This window comes from Arachis hypogaea, chromosome 16 (assembly GCF_003086295.3).
Source record: "Arachis hypogaea cultivar Tifrunner chromosome 16, arahy.Tifrunner.gnm2.J5K5, whole genome shotgun sequence".
NCBI lineage: Eukaryota > Viridiplantae > Streptophyta > Magnoliopsida > Fabales > Fabaceae > Arachis > Arachis hypogaea.
The window spans coordinates 122,133,728-122,153,254 of NC_092051.1; the positions used below are offsets into that span (position 1 = coordinate 122,133,728).

Below are 19,527 nucleotides of genomic sequence, written 5' to 3' on the forward strand. Positions count from 1 at the left end.
TTTGATTCGATTTCCTGTGAGTTTTCCTAATTCGAGTATGCTCCATTTAATTTATAGTAAAAACAACGTTTCTATGTAAATCGAATCACCTCATTTCGATTTACTATTGTAATTGTAATTATATAATAATACATACGGAGATATTTACTAAAATTTTTGACTTTGGATCATCTATATAATATTTGAATGACTTTGATTTATTTAAATGTTTTATCCTTATTAAATTTTGCAAAAAACTTAAAAGTATTTTCTAGTACTATTTTTTTCTGGATTCTTTATGTATTAAGAGTACGATAGAAGTAACTATTCTTTCCTATATTTTGTAGTAAACATAAATTTATTTTTGTGGTAAAAAAGTTTTTAAGTAGGATATTGATTTTGGATGGTGTAATATTTTCTTAATTTTTACCTGGGAAACAAAAAAATATCGATGCCGCGTATTAGTTGATCCACGTGTCTATCACTTGCAATTTTGATCCCAGCAGAGTGCAGCATGTAAATTATCCCCCATAAGTGTTCCAACCACAAAAAATATCTTTAAATTTTCTATTCAAGAAAATCCATTTCCAAATCCTTCACATTGCGTTAATTAATTTCATAAACTAAAAAGTAAAAACAACTAAAAAAATAATTATAAATATTACTAATTTTCCATTTTCTTATAAAAGAAAAAGAAAATACGGGGTAAGTGAATCTCAGATCTGGGTGGTGGCTATAAATAAGGCGAAACCCGCTCTCACAAAACTCGCACTCTGTTCTCTGCTTCAATTCACGCTCTCTCATTTCAGAGTTGAAGCTACACAGAGAACTGGTCTCTTATCTTAACGCTACCCGAAAGGTATGAGACCCAATCTTTCTCTCTCTCTCTCTCTCTCTCACTCTCTCACACTACCGTTACTCTGTTTCTGCCATTTTTCTTACACTTTCCTTCTCTGCTCTCATTTTCTGTAACCGCTATTACTCTCTCTCTTTCTCAACGCTTTCACTTCCTTCTCACTAGAGATCTACGCCAAACATAACTTCCGATTCCGGTGTTTGCTTAAGCTTTTAGATCTGCACTGTTTACTTGCTCTAGTGCTTAGATCTAGTGAATCGGAACTTTGATTTCTTGATTTCGAAGTGTTTGAAACGGATCGAAGTATTTTCTTCGTGAATTTTGCTTCTAGTTCATACGAGATCGTGCTTCTTAGTGTAGAGATTCCGAAGTTGCTCACTGTGTTTTGCTCTAATTAGTTTGACTTGAAGTTGCTTCTCTGCTCGTTTAGCTTATAGAAATAATATTTAAACGTGAATTTTACTACATAGGTGTTTAGTAAATCGAACTCACCAATATTCTTATGATCAGTGTTATTTTTAGGAGCTTTAATTCGCTAGTATGATTTGATTTTCAAGTTATTTATCGTTTTATTTATTTATGAAGTTGATTTTAATTATAAGCCGTTTTGAACATGACATGCAATAATAACAACCAATAACTAAGATTTGTTCTATTAGGAGCAGTCAGCTTCGTGGATTTGACGTACTTTATAGTGTTCCGTTATAAATTATGTTTACAGATAAATAATTCAAACAATTAAAATCTAAATCTATTTGTATTAGAACTTAAAACATATTATTCATGAAATGCTATAGCTAAATCTATATCTAAATCATGGTAAAGATGCTATGACTTACTTTAAACATACTCTAGTAGTCAGAGTTTTAGATGCATTGAGAATTGATTTGTTATTTGTTGTGGTTTTTGGAACACAGAACAATGGCTTCGCATATTGTTGGATACCCTCGCATGGGCCCCAAGAGAGAGCTCAAGTTCGCTCTTGAGTCCTTCTGGGATGGCAAGAGCAGCGCCGAGGATTTGAAGAAGGTTGCTGCTGATCTCAGGGCATCCATCTGGAAACAGATGGCAGATGCCGGGATCAAGTACATCCCCAGCAATACTTTCTCTTACTACGACCAGGTTCTGGATGCCACTGCCACCCTTGGTGCTGTCCCTCCCCGTTATGGCTGGACCGGCGGTGAGATCGGGTTTGACACCTACTTTTCTATGGCCAGGGGTAACGCCACCGTCCCTGCAATGGAGATGACCAAGTGGTTCGACACCAACTAGTAAGTGATGCACTCGGTGTTTCTGCTTTGGTTAGACAGTTAATGTAATTCTTTTTTTTTAATTTTTTTTAATTTTTTGGTGTGTGTGATGGTAACCTATCCGATTGTGCATGTTTTGGTGCAGCCACTTCATTGTCCCTGAGTTGGGCCCCGAAGTGAAGTTCACATATGCCTCCCACAAGGCAGTTGAAGAGTACAAGGAGGCCAAGGCGGTATGTGTCTATATTTTTGTGCCATTAAATTATTATCAAAGCGGTTTGCATTTGTCGTTGAGAAGCATTGTTATGTTATTATTATGCATGCACCAGGGTTCAATTTGATTATTGTGTCCATATGTTATTTATTGTTATCAAGCAAGTACCTGGCTAGGGAGTGTTCTTTTCTTGATTCTTGTATCTCACATTGTCCTGCCACTTGGGTGAATCATTATGTTCAAGACACAATTCTTAGCCAAAAATTGTCATCGAGTATCTTTTTTCTTTTGCACAGCTTGGAGTTGAAACTGTCCCAGTCCTCATTGGCCCAGTTTCATACTTGTTGCTCTCCAAGCCTGCCAAGGGTGTTGAGAAGACCTTCTCTCTCCTCTCACTTCTCCCCAAGGTCCTCGCCGTCTACAAGTAAGAACTTTAACTTTTGTACCGTGACTATTGCTTGCTTTTGTGATTATGTGTGCCATATCTCTAACTTGCTCATATTTGTAAAATCAGGGAAGTCATTGCTGACCTTAAGGCAGCTGGAGCTACATGGATCCAATTTGATGAGCCTACCCTTGTGTTGGACCTTGATGCTCACAAGTTGCAAGCATTTACTGATGCATATGCAGAACTTGCACCTGTTCTCTCTGGCTTGAATGTTCTTATTGAGACCTACTTTGCTGACATCCCTGCTGAGACATACAAGACCCTTACATCTCTGAATGGTGTCACCGCATATGGATTTGATTTGGTCCGTGGAACTCAGACTATTGATTTGATCAAGGGTGGATTCCCCAGTGGAAAATACCTCTTCGCTGGAGTTGTTGATGGAAGGAACATTTGGGCTAATGATCTTGCTGGTTCTCTCAGCACACTGCATGCTCTTGAAGGCATTGTCGGCAAAGGTGGTCATTGATGCACATTCTATATGAAATTTTGGGAGGCTTTTGCTTCTAATATAGCAATTTATTATTTCTAATTTCCTAACTGTATGCAGATAAGCTTGTTGTATCCACCTCCTGCTCACTTCTTCACACTGCTGTTGATCTTGTTAATGAGACCAAGTTGGATGATGAGATCAAGTCATGGCTAGCTTTTGCAGCCCAAAAAGTTGTTGAAGTAAATGCTTTAGCTCATGCATTGGCTGGTCACAAGAACGAGGTAATCTCCATCTCATTCAAGATTTTCCAAAGTTTGATTAAATTTTCCAATGTTTAACGGTAAGAAATTTAGTATGTTAATGGATTCTGACAAAATTCTACTAATGGATTAATATTTTTTGGGTACTTTCATTTATGATATTAAAAAAAATGAAATAAAATAAAAGAATTAAATGGTGAATTAATTATATTAAAAAGGTAAAATGGTAAATGGGGAAAAGGAGAAAGTAGTACTCCAGGAAAAATTACAATTTAGAAAATGCATTAACTGTTTTGTGGTCTCATGTTCAGGCCTTCTTCTTTGCCAACACTGCCGCCCAAGCTTCAAGAAAGTCATCCCCAAGAGTGACCAATGAAGCTGTTCAGAAGGCTGTAAGTGTTTGGCCTTTTATTGATTATGTTCATTGCTCACTGCGTTTAATTCGATATGTTGTATACATCATTATGATTGTACTCATTGCTTTCATTGTTTTTCTCTCAGGCTGCTGCGTTGAAGGGTTCTGACCATCGCCGTGCCACTAACGTCAGTGCCAGATTGGATGCTCAACAAAAGAAGCTTAACCTTCCAATCCTCCCAACTACCACCATTGGATCCTTCCCTCAGACCCCCGAGTTGAGGAGGGTGCGCCGTGAATTCAAGGCTGGAAAGTAAGTGATACTCCTGATATATGCTTTGTGTTGTGGTAATCCACATTATATAACTTGACTATTGTTTCTCATTAGGATCTCTGAGGAAGAATATGTTACATCAATCAAGGAGGAAATCCGCAAAGTTGTTGAACTCCAAGAAGAGCTTGATATTGATGTCTTGGTCCATGGAGAGCCTGAGGTAAATCATATTGGTATTCATATCTAGTAGTCCCACATTTTTTTATCTCTTTCTTTTTTATAGGTCATTCTTGACATCTTACCAGATTTGTTGCCAGCAAACATTTGATTACCTATGCTAAAATTGCACTATGAACTAATTTTGGATGCTTTGCATTGTAGAGGAATGATATGGTTGAGTACTTTGGAGAGCAGTTGTCAGGTTTTGCCTTCACTGTTAACGGGTGGGTGCAATCCTATGGATCTCGCTGTGTGAAGCCACCAATCATTTATGGTGATGTGAGCCGCCCCAAGCCAATGACAGTCTTCTGGTCATCCGCTGCTCAGAGCATGACCAAACGCCCAATGAAGGGAATGCTTACTGGCCCAGTCACCATTCTCAACTGGTCCTTTGTCAGAAACGACCAGCCAAGGTAAAAATCTATAAACTCAGAGTCAAGACCCTATATGTAGTGTTGCTCTGTTTTAAGAAGAAAACAAGATCGATATTTCGTTATAGCTTGGTTTCTAATGTGAATGATGAATCTATCTATATGCAGATCGGAGACCACCTACCAGATTGCTTTGGCCATCAAGGATGAAGTCGAAGACCTTGAGAAGGCTGGCATTAATGTTATCCAAATTGATGAGGCTGCTTTGCGTGAGGGTCTCCCATTGAGGAAGTCAGAGCAAGCTCATTACTTGGACTGGGCCGTCCACGCCTTCAGAATCACCAACGTCGGTGTTCAGGATACCACCCAGGTAAATAACTTGATTTGAAGAGTCATTGTTACTTTTTCAGTTTTTCCAAGAATATGAATATTCACATACTTTGGTATAAACAGATCCACACCCACATGTGCTACTCCAACTTCAACGATATTATTCACTCCATCATTGACATGGATGCTGATGTTATCACCATTGAGAACTCTCGTTCTGATGAGAAGCTTCTTTCAGTGTTCCGTGAAGGAGTTAAGTATGGTGCCGGTATTGGCCCAGGTGTGTATGACATCCACTCCCCAAGGATTCCACCAACCGAGGAGATTGCCGACAGGATCAACAAGATGCTTGCAGTGCTGGAGAAGAACATCTTGTGGGTCAACCCTGACTGTGGTCTCAAGACCCGTAAGTACACTGAGGTGAAGCCAGCCCTCACCAACATGGTTGCTGCTGCCAAACTTATCCGCAACGAGCTTGCCAAGTGAATTCCATAAATGAAAGACCGGAATTCCGGGTTTTATACAAGAAAAGGAAAAATTTTCTGTGTTGTTTTTTTCAACAATAACTGTGTGTGGAATATTTAGGTGTTTAGCATGCTCTATGAGCCATTAATTTTCTTTCTCCTCCTTTCCCCCAATATTATATGTTTCTCACGGTGTTTTTGTATCTTCGGGCTCTGCCCCCAACGTTTATTAATGCAATTTTTACAAGTTTTGCTTTTGCAAATAAGCATATAACCAAGAGTATCTAAATCTATTGACCGTACGAGTATTTGATTTGTCGGTGTGCACTGGTTTATATATAGAGAGTTTAATGTCCGAGTCCTCAATCCTAGTGATACAATAGCACATTGCAAAAAATCAGGCAACCGTGATAAACTCTGCACATGCAACCGCTCCTAACAATTATTGGAGCAAAAGAAAGTTGTTAGTTGGTACAACCACTTTTTGTCTGAAATGAATATTACAAAGATTTGGAAATTGTAGATGTGTACATTAATCGCCACGAGTAATGATTAGTAACTAGTAACTAACCTCCCAACGAAGGGCACCCTTGGGAACAGAAATAAGTTAATTATTATACAAGTAGTCAACTTGATGAAACGTTAGTTTCTAATGAAAAAAATTCAGTCTTCTCACTTTTTGCCATGAAGTTCTTTTTTCTCTATTCATCACTAAGAGTTGGAAAAAGAACAAAAGAAGACACAAATAGACATGAATTCTCCCATATTAGTGTTGGGCCCATTTTTACACTTACTCATGAACTAAGGTTAATAACTCTCCCAAGTTCTATTTGTGAAAAACACGAATGTCAAGATTCTTGTAACATGAACATGAACAGCAGTTTTATAATATACACAAAAAATTATATTAAATTTATAGCGGTGATAAATGAGAAAGACCATCCGTCCTGTCCTACCAAAAGTCCGCTCCAAGTGGTTCTGATTCTTCTCCCGTCCCGCCTAACAGCGGGTTGGCGGGCTAGGTCCGCTAAATCTATTTTTATAAATTATTAAATATTAAACAATATATGTAATTTCACAACTATTTCAATAAATTTATAATTTCTAAAGACAAAAAAATTACAATTTTTAAATTCATAGATATTAAAGTCTTTATAATTATAAATATGTGATAAACATAATTATAAATTAAGTTTTTTGAAACAAAATAAAATTAACATTGTCCAAAGCAAAATAAACATTTTTAAAACATATACCTAAACATCTTCAAGCTTATAATCCATCATCAAACATAATAATAATCTAAAATATAACTTAGAACATCTTCAATTATCTTTTTCATCCTCTTGTAAATCAATAATATCATAGAAATTTATAAAAAAAGACACTAACCAAAAAAAACGTTTGGCCCGGCGGGAAAATCTGCCCCGCCGAAGTCCGCTAAAGCCTACGAATTAGTCGATGCGAGTTAGGTGGACTTTTTTAAGTTTGACGGTTTCAAATTTTCAACCCAACCTGCCTTTTTTGACGGGTTATGCAGGCCGACCCGATAAATTTCGGCCCGTTTGCCCCCTAGTGGTATCAGAGGGTAGGTTATGTTATGAGAAATATGATTTTCTATGAATGATAATTGTATATATAATCATAATAATAGTTCGAATGCAAAATTAACTAAACATGACCGTACCGTGGAAGCAAGATAGTATGTGTCAATACGTTATTGCATATATACACACTACATGATGATGAATAATAAAAGAATTAGTGATTTTGCTTTTGCGAAATATGTATGACGTAGTGGTATATGAATTTGATCATATATGCCATGCATCTGAGATTTTGTTTTTCGTGGCTTTGTGTCATCAAATTTTTTAGATTAAAATTAAACTGAAAATGTTCCGCTAGTATATATGTCATTGTTTTGCTACATAAAGAAAGTTAATGTCTTATTGTATATAATCGTATATGTTGCTACTTGCTACATCATTCACACTTTGCTTTGGTATTATATTTTTCTTCAGATTTTATGAATTGTAATTATTTTATGTCGGATTTATTAATCACTAAAGTGGTCAAATCTAAAAGTTTTAATTAATTTTTAATCCGTCCATTATAGTTAGGGTTGAGCAAAAAAATCCTAATTTTGGATTTTAAACCTAATCCAAACCAAACCATTTTAAAAAAACTAATTTTTTAAAAAAAAAATCTAAACCAGATTGTATCAATTTTATGGTTTGGTTTTTTAATCCAAACCAATTAACCAACTTAAATCCAGATCCGTATCTAAATCCAAATTAGGATCTAAATTTGGAAAAACCCTAATTCGGTGAACCAGTTCACAGTTCACACTACGCACAAACGTGCTTCTCCTTCAACTATGGCGTCGCGCTTCTCCTTCAACTGTTGTGTCTTCTCCTTCGACGCTTCTCCTTCAGTCTTCTCCTTTCTCGTTCGCCGTTGTCATTCTTTGGTTTCACCGTCTCCGTCTCGCCGACTTGCCGTCACAAGTGTGGGCTTTCCATTCGCCTTTGCTCGTGCTTCTTGCCACTGGGTCACAGCGTTAGTACCATTACCTCTGCTCGTTCTTCTTCTAGAGGAATTTTGGGTTGTTGTGTCTGATTTTGCAATTGATTGCATTGCAGATTTTGTTTTTCCACCCAGGAGCACAACAAAGTTCGTGAAACTGAACCAGAACAAGCAGTTCCAGCACAAGCAGAACAAGCAGTAGCCCCTGTTCTAGTTTTCTGCTTTCAGGTTTTTGTCCATTTTCCTTTTTATTTTTATTAAGTTTGATTAATTTTGGTTAATTTGTTGATTTTGATTAATTAGCTTAGTTAGATTAGTTGTTGTTAGTTGATTATAGCCCCTGTTAGTTGGTTAATTAGTTGATTTTGGTTAATTAAGCTTGATTAACTACTGCTATCAGGCTTCAGATCCATACATTAATATGAAGGGTGTTTCTTTTCTTGTTGAATGTATGGTGCTGTTATATTCCCATATGATTTCTGGTATTAGTTTGGTCCAGAGTCCTTTGACATCGTCGATTTTTTTCCTTAAGACATGTAAGATGACCTTGTTTGCTGCTTCTGCTAAGCCGTTTGTTTGTGGGTGTTCCACGGAAGAAAAGTATTGTGCTATTTTTAAATTCTGCAAAATAAAAGTAAGTTTTTAATCGGCAAACTGGCAACCATTGTCAGTGATGATGTGCCGAGGTATACCAAATCTACAAATAATATGCTTCCAGACAAAGGATATCATTTGTTGAGAGGTGATTTTTGCCAAGGGTTGAGCCTCAATCCATTTTGAAAAATAATCAATGGCAACGATTAAAAATTTTACCTATCCCAGTGCCAATGGGAATGGACCGAGTATATCAAGCCCCCATTGATTGAAAGGCCAACTTACTTCTGAGTGATGTAACTCCTTGGCTGGTATGTGGATGATCGGGGAGTACTTTTGACAATTAGATCAAGCTTTGACTTTGTCAATACAATCTTGATTTAAAGTTGGCCAGAAGAATTCTTCACAAATTATGTTAGAGGATAGGCTTCAGGCTCCAACATGAGTTCCACAAATGCCTTCTATGTCAGCTTCCGACCTGGAGAGTCATTTCAATAATGGATGAGAAAAACCTCGTCTATATAGAATGTTATTGAAAATGGTGAAGAAAGATGCTTGAAGTCGGAATTCCCAATATTATTGACACTGTGAGGAATGTTCCCAGTCCTGAGGTACTCTATATAAGGCTTCCGCTAGTTGTTTTCCCGAATGACACTTAAGACCTCAGTTAAATCAATACTTGGTTTAAGCTAAGTAGATTGATGAAGTGAAGAAGTATGTGATTGTGTGCTTGCAAGTTTTGATAAGATATTAGCTAGGTGATTTTCTTCTCAAGGTATGTGATAAATTTTAAATTTTGAAAAATTAGATATTAGAGACTTAACAATAGCTAAGTATTTTGCTAATAAAGGGTCTTTCACTTGGAATAGGTCATTTACCTATTGTACGACTAGTAGAGAGTCGCAATATACCTTTAGTTTTGAGATTTGTAGGTTCATTGTTAATTGTAGACCGGCAATCAGAGCTTCATACTCTGTCTGGCTATTGCTTACCTTGAAGGAAAGATGTAAAGAATGTTCAAGTACAAACTCGTTACTATCTTCGAGGAGGACTCTAGTGCCACATCCTTGAGGATTTGATGCTCCATCCACAGAAAGCGTCTATTGCATCGAATGTTCGTCTGATGTTAGGATTGTAAACTCAGCCACAAAATTTGCTAAGTACTGAGACTTGATCGGTCCTCGGCTTTGGTATCTGATGTCGAAATCGGAAAGTTCAACTGACCATTTAATAAGTTGGCCAGCTAGTTCCGGTTTCTAGAGGACTTGCCGAAGTGGTTGGTCAGTTCTCACATTGATGACGTGGCTTTGAAAATATGGTCGGAGACATCTGGTCGAGAATATTTGAGCAAGTGTGAGCTTCTCTATTTTCGGATAGGGAAGTTCAGCATTCTGTAATGATTTGCTTATGAAATAAATTGGTTGCTGTGTTCTTCCTCTTTCTCTAACAATAACAGAGCTTACAGCCCAGTCAATAACTGAGGGGTAAAGATAAAAGTCTTTCCCCTGAATAGGTTTTTGTAAAATTGGAGGGGGGGGGGTTTTGAAAGAACATTCTTTAGATCTAAAAAAGCTTTTTCATAGTTGTCATTGCATGTAAAATGGTTTTTCTTTTTTAACGTTTGGAAAAAACAAGAAGATTTAGATGCTAAGCATGAAAAAAATCTAGATAGGGTAGCAAGTCTCCCTGTTAACCGTTGGACTTCTTTTATTATCTTTGGGCTTGTCATGTCGAGCACAGCTCAGCATTTTTCAGAATTGGCTTCTATTCCTTTGTTTGTAAGCAAAAAACCTAGAAATTTGCCTACTTGTACTCCGAAGGCACATTTTTTGGGGTTGAGTCGCATATTGTCACGTCTAATTTAAGTAAAGATCTCCATAAGGTCATCTACGTGAACTTTGCCGAGCTTTGTTTTGGCCACCATATCATTGACATAGACCTCCATGTTTCTGCCAATTTGATTAGTGAATACCTTGTCCATAAGACGCTGATATGTTGCTCCTGCGTTTTTAAGTCCAAAAAGCATAACCTTATAGCAATAGTTACCATAGTCAGTAATAAAGGCAGTTTTATTTTGGTCAAAAGGATGCATTAAAATCAGGTTGTAACCAGAACATGCATCTATGAAGCTTAATGTTTTATAGCCTAAACCATTATCAACTAAAGAATCAATAGATGGTAAGGGATAAGCATCTTTTGGGCATAATTTGTTGAGATCGATGAAATCAACACACATGCGCCATTTACTGTTGTGTTTTTTCACCATTATGACATTAGGCAGCCATGTTGTAAACCTTATTTCCTGTATAAAACCAGTATTGATGAGCTTTTTGGTTTCTTCTAAGGATGCTTGCTTTTTCTCAAGGCAAAGGTTGCATTTTTTTCTGAGCTACAAGTTGAGCAGATGGATTGAGTGCCGACTTGTGAGAAATGATTGAGGGATCAATCCTGGGCACATCAGCAGGGGTCCATGCGAAGAGATCAGCATGTTGTTGTAGGAATTGTTGAATTGAGCCTCTTTCCTCCGGGCTAAGAGTTGTGCCTACATAAATAATTTGTTAGAATTATTAGTAAAATATACTTTTTGTAGCTCTTCCATTGGTGTTGGTTGCTCAAGGAGCTTGGCTCTCGGGTCGAGGTCTGCAAGTGTTGGGAGCTCAGCAGGATTATGGACATTGTTCACTTGGGCTCCTTTAGCTCGGTTTGGCAGTTTGAGACTGATGTTGTAACACTGCTGAGCTTCACGATGGTCATTGTGAATAGTGCGATAAGATCATCCTGCACATGAAACTTAACATAGAGATGAATGGTAGAGACAATAGTGCCAAACTTATTTAAAAAAGGTCGACTGAGTATTAAATTATAAGGACTAAAGCAGTCAACAACTAAATATTATACGTTCGATGTTTTAGATAAAGGATGCTCACCCAGTGTGGTTTGTAACCACACAGATCCCAATACCGGGGAACGTTCACTTGAGAATCCGACCAGGTCTCCAGTGGAAGGTTGGAGTATGTCATTGCTCAGTTTTATTTTTTAGAATGTTGAATAGAATAGAACGTCTGTACTGCTTCTCGGGTCTAGTAACACTTTGTGAACCAAAAGATCTCCTAGCTAGATGGAAATCACAACTGGGTCATCCGGATTTGTTGTGTTTGTATTGAAATCAGATTCTTGGAATGTCATTTGTGGAAAATATGTAGTTTGAGTTTCATTTGAATTGCCTTATACCGAGAGCATAGCTCAGTATGTACGCTTTTGTGCCGAGCTAGTTGCTCCTCCACCTGCGAAATCTCTAGAAATACAGTTAATAACTCCTCGTGGTTGGTCAGGATGATTATGAGTCATCTTCTCTTTATCTCGGGAGTAGTACCCTGATGAGCGGATAATTTATACGCTTTTTGGCATTGTTTTTAGTATGTTTTTAGTAGGATCTAGTTACTTTTAGGGATGTTTTCATAAGTTTTTATGTTAAATTCACATTTCTGGACTTTACTATGATTTTGTGTGTTTTTCTATGATTTCAGGTATTTTCTGGCTGAAATTGAGGGACTTGAGCAGAAATCAGATTCAGAGGTTGAAGAAGGACTGCTGATGCTGTTGGATTCTGACCTCCCTGCACTCAAAGTGGATTTTCTGGAGCTACAGAACTCGAAATGGCGCGCTTCCAATTGCGTTGGAAAGTAGACATCCAGGGCTTTCCAGCAATGTATAATAGTCCATACTTTGGCCAAGAATTGATGACGTAAACTGGCGTTCAACGCTAGCCTTCTACCCAAATCTGGCGTCCAGCGCCAGAAAAGGAGCCAAAACCAGAGTTGAACGCCCAAACTGGCACAAAAGCTGGCGTTCAACTCCAGAAAGGACCTCTACACGTGTAACACTCAAGCCCAAGCCCAAGCACACACCAAGTGGGCCCCGGAAGTGGATTTGTACATCAATTACTTACTCATGTAAACCCTAGTAGCTAGTTTATTATAAATAGGACCTTTTACTATTGTATTTGGCATCCTGGATTGTATTTTGATCCTGTGATCACGTTTTGGGGGCTGGCCATCTCGGCCATGCCTGGACCTTTCACTTATGTATTTTCAACGGTAGAGTTTCTACACTCCATAGATTAAGGTGTGGAGCTCTGCTGTTCCTCAAAGATTAATGCAAAGTACTACTGTTTTCTATTCAATTCTTCTTATTTCTCTTCTAAGATATCCATTCGCACCCAAGAACGTGATGAAGGTGATGATTATGTGTGACGCTCATCATCCTTCTCCCTTATGAACGCGTGCCTGACAAACACTTCTGTTCTACATGAAATAAGCTAGAATGAGTATCTCTTAGATCTCCTAACCAGAATCTTCGTGGCGTAAGCTAGAATGATGGCGGCATTCAAGAGAATCCGGAAGGTCTAAACCTTGTCTGTGGTATTCTGAGTAGGATTCAATGATTGAATGACTGTGACGAGCTTCAAACTCGCGAGTGCTGGGCGTTAGTGACAGACGCAAAAGGAGGGTGAATCCTATTCCATCATGATCGAGAACCGACAGATGAATAGCCGTGCCGTGACAGGGTGCGTGAGCATATTATTCACTGAGAGGAGGGGATGTAGCCACTGACAACGGTGATGCCCTTGCATAAAGCCAGCCATGGAAAGGAGTAAGAATGATTGGATGAAGATAGCAGGAAAGCAGAGGTTCAGAGGAACGAAAAGCGTCTCCATTCGCTTATCTGAAATTCCTACCAATGATTTACATAAGTATCTCTATCCCTATTTCATTATATGATATTCGAAAACACCATTAGCACTTTATATCTGCCTGACTGAGATTTACAAGGTGACCATAGCTTGCTTCACACCAACAATCTCCGTGGGATTCGACCCTTACTCACGTAAGGTATTACTTGGACGACCCAGTGCACTTGCTGGTTAGTTGTATCGAAGTTGTGACAATTATGTATTGAGATTAGAGCACCAAGCTTTGGAGCCATTACCAGGGATTGTTCGAGCCTGGACATCACAATTTCGTGCACCAAGTTTTTGGCGCCGTTGCCGGGGATTGTTCGTGTTTGGACAACTGACGGTTCATTTTGTTGCTCAGATTAGGTAATTTTCTTTTCGTTTTGTTTTCAAAAAGTTTTCAAAAATCTTTCAAAAACTCTTCTTTTGTTTTCGAAAAAAAAAAATTGTTTTCAAAAATTTATTCAAAATTTTTAAGAATGAATTCTAGTGTTTCATGAAGCATGTGAAGCCTGGCTGGCTGTAAAGCCATGTCTAAATTCATTTGGACTGGGGCTTGCAATTTGTTATCAAGAGCAAATTAGTTGTTGCTCATCCACCTGCTGCTGATCCATGATCACCTGCTGAAGCTTGGCTGGCCATTGGCCATGTCTAGTGTTTTGGACTGGAGCTTTCTTTGAAAGCTTGGCTGGCTAGTGAGCCATGTCTAATTCCATGACTGAAGCTTCAGACTAAGAATGCAAGATTCCTGGAATTCATATTAAAAATTTTGGAATCCTGATTTTTTCTTTTTCATATAATTTTCGAAAAAAATCCAAAAAAATTAGAAAATCATAAAAATCAAAAATATTTTCTGTTTCTTGTTTGAGTCTTGAGTCATGTTATAAGTTTGGTGTCAATTGCATATGCATCTTGCATTTTTCGAAAATTTCATGCATTCATAGTGTTCTTCATGATCTTCAAGTTGTTCTTGGTAAGTCTTCTTGTTTGATCTTGATGATTTTTTGTTTTGTGTCTTTTCATGTTTTTCATATGCATTCTTGAATTCTTAGTGTCTAAGCATTAAAGAATTCTAAGTTTGGTGTCTTGCATGTTTTCTTTGCATTAAAAATTTTTCAAAATTATGTCTATGATGTTCATCTTGGCATTCAAAGTGTTCTTGGTGTTCATCTTGACATTCATAGCATTCTTGCATGCATTCATTGTTTTGATCTAAAAATTTCATGCATTGCATCATTTTTCTTGTTTTTCTCTTGCATTATAAAAATTCAAAAATAAAAAAAAATATCTTTCCCTTTTTCTCTCATCAAATTCGAAAATTGAGTTGACTTTTTCAAAAATTTTTAAAATCAATTTGTTTCTCATGAAGTCAAATCAAATTTTCAAATTTGAAAATCTTATCTTTTTCAAAAATCAAATCTTTTTCAAAATTCTTAGTTATTTTCGAAAATTCCAAAAATATTTTTCAAAAATATTTTTTTCTTATTTTTATATCAAATTTTCGAAAATAACATAAACAATTAATGTTTTGATTCAAAAATTTGAAGTTTGTTACTTGCTTGTTAAGAAAGATTCAAACTTTAAGTTCTAGAATCATATCTTGTGATTTCTTGTGAATCAAGTCATTAATTGTGATTTTAAAAATCAAATCTTTTTCAAAAACTAATTTCTATCATATCTTTTCAAAAATATCTTCTCATCTTATCTTTTTCAAAAATATCTTTTCAAAATATCTTTTCTAACCTCCTAACTTCTTATCTTTTCAAAATTTGTTTCAACTAACTAACTAACTTTTTGTTTGTTTCTTAACTTTTTCAAAACTACCTAACTAACTCTCTCTCTCTAATTTTCGAAAATATCTCCCCTCTTTTTCAAAAATTACTTTTTAATTAACTAATTATTTTTATTTTTTATTTTTGATTTCAAAAATTTTCGAAAATTACTAACATTTTTCAAAAACTATTTTCAAAAATCACTAACTCTTTTTCAAAATAATTTTCGAAAATTATCCCTCCCCCATCTCATTCTATTTATTCATTCATATCCTAACATCTCATCTCACATCTCTTCCATCCGTACAGTTGTGTTTCTTCCTTTACATCACATTCTTTGTCTCCCCCTATTTTCTTCCACTCACAAAGGAATCCCTATACTGTGGTATAAAGGATCTCCATTATTATTATTATTTTTCTGTGCCTTCTTCTTTGTCATATGAGCAGGAGCAAGGATAAGAACATTCTTGTGAAAGTAGATCCAGAACCTGAAAGGACTCTGAAGAGAAAATTAAGAGAAGCTAAAATACAACAATCCAGAGATAACCTTTCAGAAATTTTCGAACAGGCAGAGGAGATGGCAGCCGAAAATAATAATAATGTAAGGAAGATGCTTGGTGACTTTACTGCACCTAATTCCAATTTACATGGAAGAAGCATCTCCATTCCTGCCATTGGAGCAAACAACTTTGAGCTGAAACCTCAATTAGTTTCTCTGATGCAGCAGAACTGCAAGTTTCATGGACTTCCATCTGAAGATCCTTTTCAGTTCTTAACTGAATTCTTGCAGATATGTGATACTGTTAAGACTAATGGAGTAGATCCTGAAGTCTACAGGCTCATGCTTTTCCCCTTTGCTGTAAGAGACAAAGCTAGATTATGGTTGGATTCTCAACCCAAAGACAGCCTGAACTCTTGGGATAAGCTGGTCACGACTTTCTTAGCCAAGTACTTTCCTCCTCAAAAGCTGAGCAAGCTTAGAGCTGATGTTCAGACCTTCAGACAGAAAGAAGGTGAATCCCTCTATGAAGCTTGGGAAAGATACAAACAGTTGACCAAAAAGTGTCCTTCTGACATGCTTTCAGAATGGACCATCCTGGATATATTCTATGATGGTTTATCTGAGCTATCAAAGATGTCACTAGACACTTCTGCAGGTGGATCCATTCACCTAAAGAAAACGCCTGCAGAAGCTCAAGAACTCATTGACATGGTTGCTAATAACCAGTTCATGTACACTTCTGAAAGGAATCCTGTGAGTAATGGGACGCCTATGAAGAAGGGAGTGCTTGAGGTTGATACTCTGAATGCCATATTGGCTCAGAATAAAATATTGACTCAGCAAGTCAATATGATCTCTCAGAGTCTGCATGGAATGCAAGCTGCATCCAACAGTACTCAAGAGGCATCTTCTGAAGAAGAAGCCAATGATCCTGAGAACCCTGCAATAGCAGAGGTAAATTACTTAGGTGAACCTTATGGAAACACCTATAACTCAACATGGAGAAATCATCCAAATTTCTCATGGAAGATCAAAAGCCCCAACAAGGCTTTAATAATGGTGGAAGAAACAGGTTTAGCAACAGCAAGCCTTTTCCATCATCAACTCAGCAACAGACAGAGAACTCTGAACAAAATGCTTCTAATTTAGCAAATCTAGTCTCTGATCTATCTAAGGCCACTGTAAGTTTCATGAATGAAACAAGGTCTTCCATTAGAAATCTGGAAGCACAAGTGGGCCAGCTGAGTAAAAGGATCACTGAAATCCCTCCTAGTACTCTCCCAAGCAATACAGAAGAGAACCCAAAAGGAGAGTGCAAGGCCATTGACATAAGCGCCATGGCCGAACCTGTGAGGAGAGGAGAGGACGTGAATCCCAAGGAGGAAGACCTCCTGGGACATCCAGTGGTCAATAAGGAGCTTCCCTCTGAGGAACCAAAGGACTCTGAGGCTCATCTAGAGACCATAGAGATTCCATTGAACCTCCTTATGCCCTTCATGAGCTCTGATGAGTATTCCTCTTCTGAAGAGAATGAGGATGTTACTGAAGAGCAAACTGCCAAGTTTCTTGGTGCAATCATGAAGTTGAATGCCAAATTGTTTGGCATTGATACTTGGGAAGTTGAACCTCCCTTGTTCATCAATGAACTAAGTGATCTGGATCAACTGACATTGCCTCAGAAGAGACAGGATCCTGGAAAGTTCATAATCCCTTGTACCATAGGCACCATGATCTTTAAGGCTCTGTGTGACCTTGGTTCAGGAATAAACCTCATGCCCCTCTCTGTAATAGAGAAACTGGGAATCTATGGGGTGCAAGCTGCTAAAATCTCACTAGAGATGGCAGACAGCTCAAGAAAACAGGCTTATGGACAAGTAGAGGACGTTTTAGTAAAGGTTGAGGGCCTTTACATCCCTGCTGATTTCATAGTCTTGGATACTGGAAAGGAAGAGGATGAATCCATCATCCTAGGAAGACCTTTCCTGGCCACAGCAAGAGCTGTGATTGATGTTGACAGAGGTGAAATAGTCCTTCAATGGAATGAGAACTCCCTTGTATTCAAAACTCAAGGATCTCCCTCTGCAACCATGGAGAGGAAGCTTGAAAAGCTTCTCTCCAAGCAGAGTCAACCAGAGCCCCCACAGTCAAACTCTAAGTTTGGTGTTGGGAGGCCACAACCAAACTCTAAGTTTGGTGTTGAACTCCCATATCCAAACTCTAAGTTTGGTGTTGGAGAGTCTCAACAAAGCTCTGCACATCTGTGAGGCTCCAAGAGAGCCCACTGTCAAGCTATTGACATTAAAGAAGCGCTTGTTGGGAGGCAACCCAATGTTTATCTAATTCTTATTTTTATTGTTTTCTTAGGTTCATGATCATGTGGAGTCACAAAATAAATATAAAAATTGAAAACAGAATCAAAAACAGCAGAAGAAAAATCACACCCTGGAGGAGCATCTGTCTGGCGTTCAGCGCCAGAACAGAGCATGGTTCTGGCGCTGAACGCCCAAAATGGGCAGCTTCTGGGCGCTGAACGCCAGAACAGGCATGGTTCTGGCGTTCAACGCCAGAAATGGCACACAAATGGGTGTTGAACGCCCAAAATGGCCACCAACCTGGCGCTGAACGCCCAGAGTTGGGTACAAAGGCATTTTTACATGCCTAATGGGTGCAGGGATGTAAATCCTTGAACACCTCAGGATCTGTGGACCCCACAGGATCCACTCAGGATCTGTGGACCCCACAGGATCCCCACCTACCTCCACTCACTTCTTCTCACCACTCTCTTTCACACAACCCCATAAACACTCTTACCCAAAAACCCTTCACCAATCACCTCAAACTCTCTTCCCCATCACCTCTTCACCACTCACATCCACCCACTCTTCCCCATAAACCTACCTCATAAACTCCACCTACCATCAAAATTCAAAACCAATTTCCCACCCAAACCCACCTATATGGCCGAACCTTTACCCCCCTCCCTTCCCTATATAAAGACCTCCATTCTTCATCAAATTCACACAACACACCCCTCTACACTCCTCTTGGCCGAAACCTCATCTCCCTCTCCCTCTCCATATTTCTTCTTTTTCTTCTTCTATTTCTTTTGATTATTGCTCGAGGGCGAGCAATATTCTAAGTTTGGTGTGGTAAAAGCATAGCTTTTTTGTTTTTCCATTACCATTGATGGCACCTAAGACCGGAGAATCCTCTAGAAGAGGGAAAGGGAAGATAAAAGCTTCCACATCCGAGTCATGGGAGATGGAAAGGTTCATCTCCAAAGCCCATCAAGACCACTTCTATGATGTTGTGGCCAAGAAAAAGGTGATCCCTGAGGTCCCTTTTAAACTCAAAAGAAATGAGTATCCGGAGATCCGACATGAAATTCAAAGAAGAGGTTGGGAAGTTCTAACAAATCCCATCCAACAAGTCGGCATCCTAATGGTTCAAGAGTTCTATGCCAATGCATGGATCACCAAGAACCATGATCAAAGTAAGAACCCGGATCCAAAGAACTATGTTACAATGGTTCGGGGGAAATACTTAGATTTTAGTCCGGAGAATGTGAGGTTGGCGTTCAACTTGCCATACATGGAAGAGAACGCACGCCCCTACACAAGGAGAGTCAACTTTAATCAAAGGTTGGACCAAGTCCTTATGGACATATGTGTAGAAGGAGCTCAATGGAAGATTGACTCCAAAGGCAAGCCGGTTCAACTAAGAAGATTGGACCTCAAGCCTATAGCTAGAGGATGGTTGGAGTTTATTCAATGCTCAATCATTCCCACTAGCAACCGGTCTGAAGTTACTATAGACCGGGCCATCATGATCCATAGCATCATGATTGGAGAAGAGGTGGAAGTTCATGAGATTATACCTCAAGAACTCTACAAGGTGGCTGACAAGTCCTCCACCATGGCAAGGTTAGCCCTTCCTCACCTCATT

At 38.3% G+C, this 19,527-nt stretch overlaps 1 protein-coding gene and 1 non-coding gene across 2 annotated transcripts; one reads left to right on the top strand and one right to left on the bottom strand.

The window, feature by feature from the left end:
- Positions 1 to 520: 520 nt before the first annotated feature.
- Positions 521 to 5,727, top strand: LOC112754812 (5-methyltetrahydropteroyltriglutamate--homocysteine methyltransferase). The gene is made up of 12 exons (XM_025802593.3): positions 521 to 838; positions 1,753 to 2,106; positions 2,231 to 2,318; positions 2,596 to 2,723; positions 2,814 to 3,205; positions 3,298 to 3,461; positions 3,752 to 3,832; positions 3,942 to 4,108; positions 4,184 to 4,289; positions 4,451 to 4,701; positions 4,828 to 5,029; positions 5,113 to 5,727. Exons 2-12 carry the CDS (start codon positions 1,757 to 1,759, stop codon positions 5,473 to 5,475), a joined length of 2,292 nt encoding a protein of 763 aa, XP_025658378.1. The 5' UTR covers positions 521 to 838; positions 1,753 to 1,756; the 3' UTR covers positions 5,476 to 5,727.
- Positions 5,728 to 16,053: 10,326 nt separating this feature from the next.
- LOC112761168 (small nucleolar RNA R71) lies at positions 16,054 to 16,161 on the bottom strand. Its single transcript, XR_003181576.1, has one exon. It is a non-coding gene; the product is annotated as a small nucleolar RNA R71 (small nucleolar RNA).
- Between the last annotated feature and the right edge of the window lie 3,366 nt (positions 16,162 to 19,527).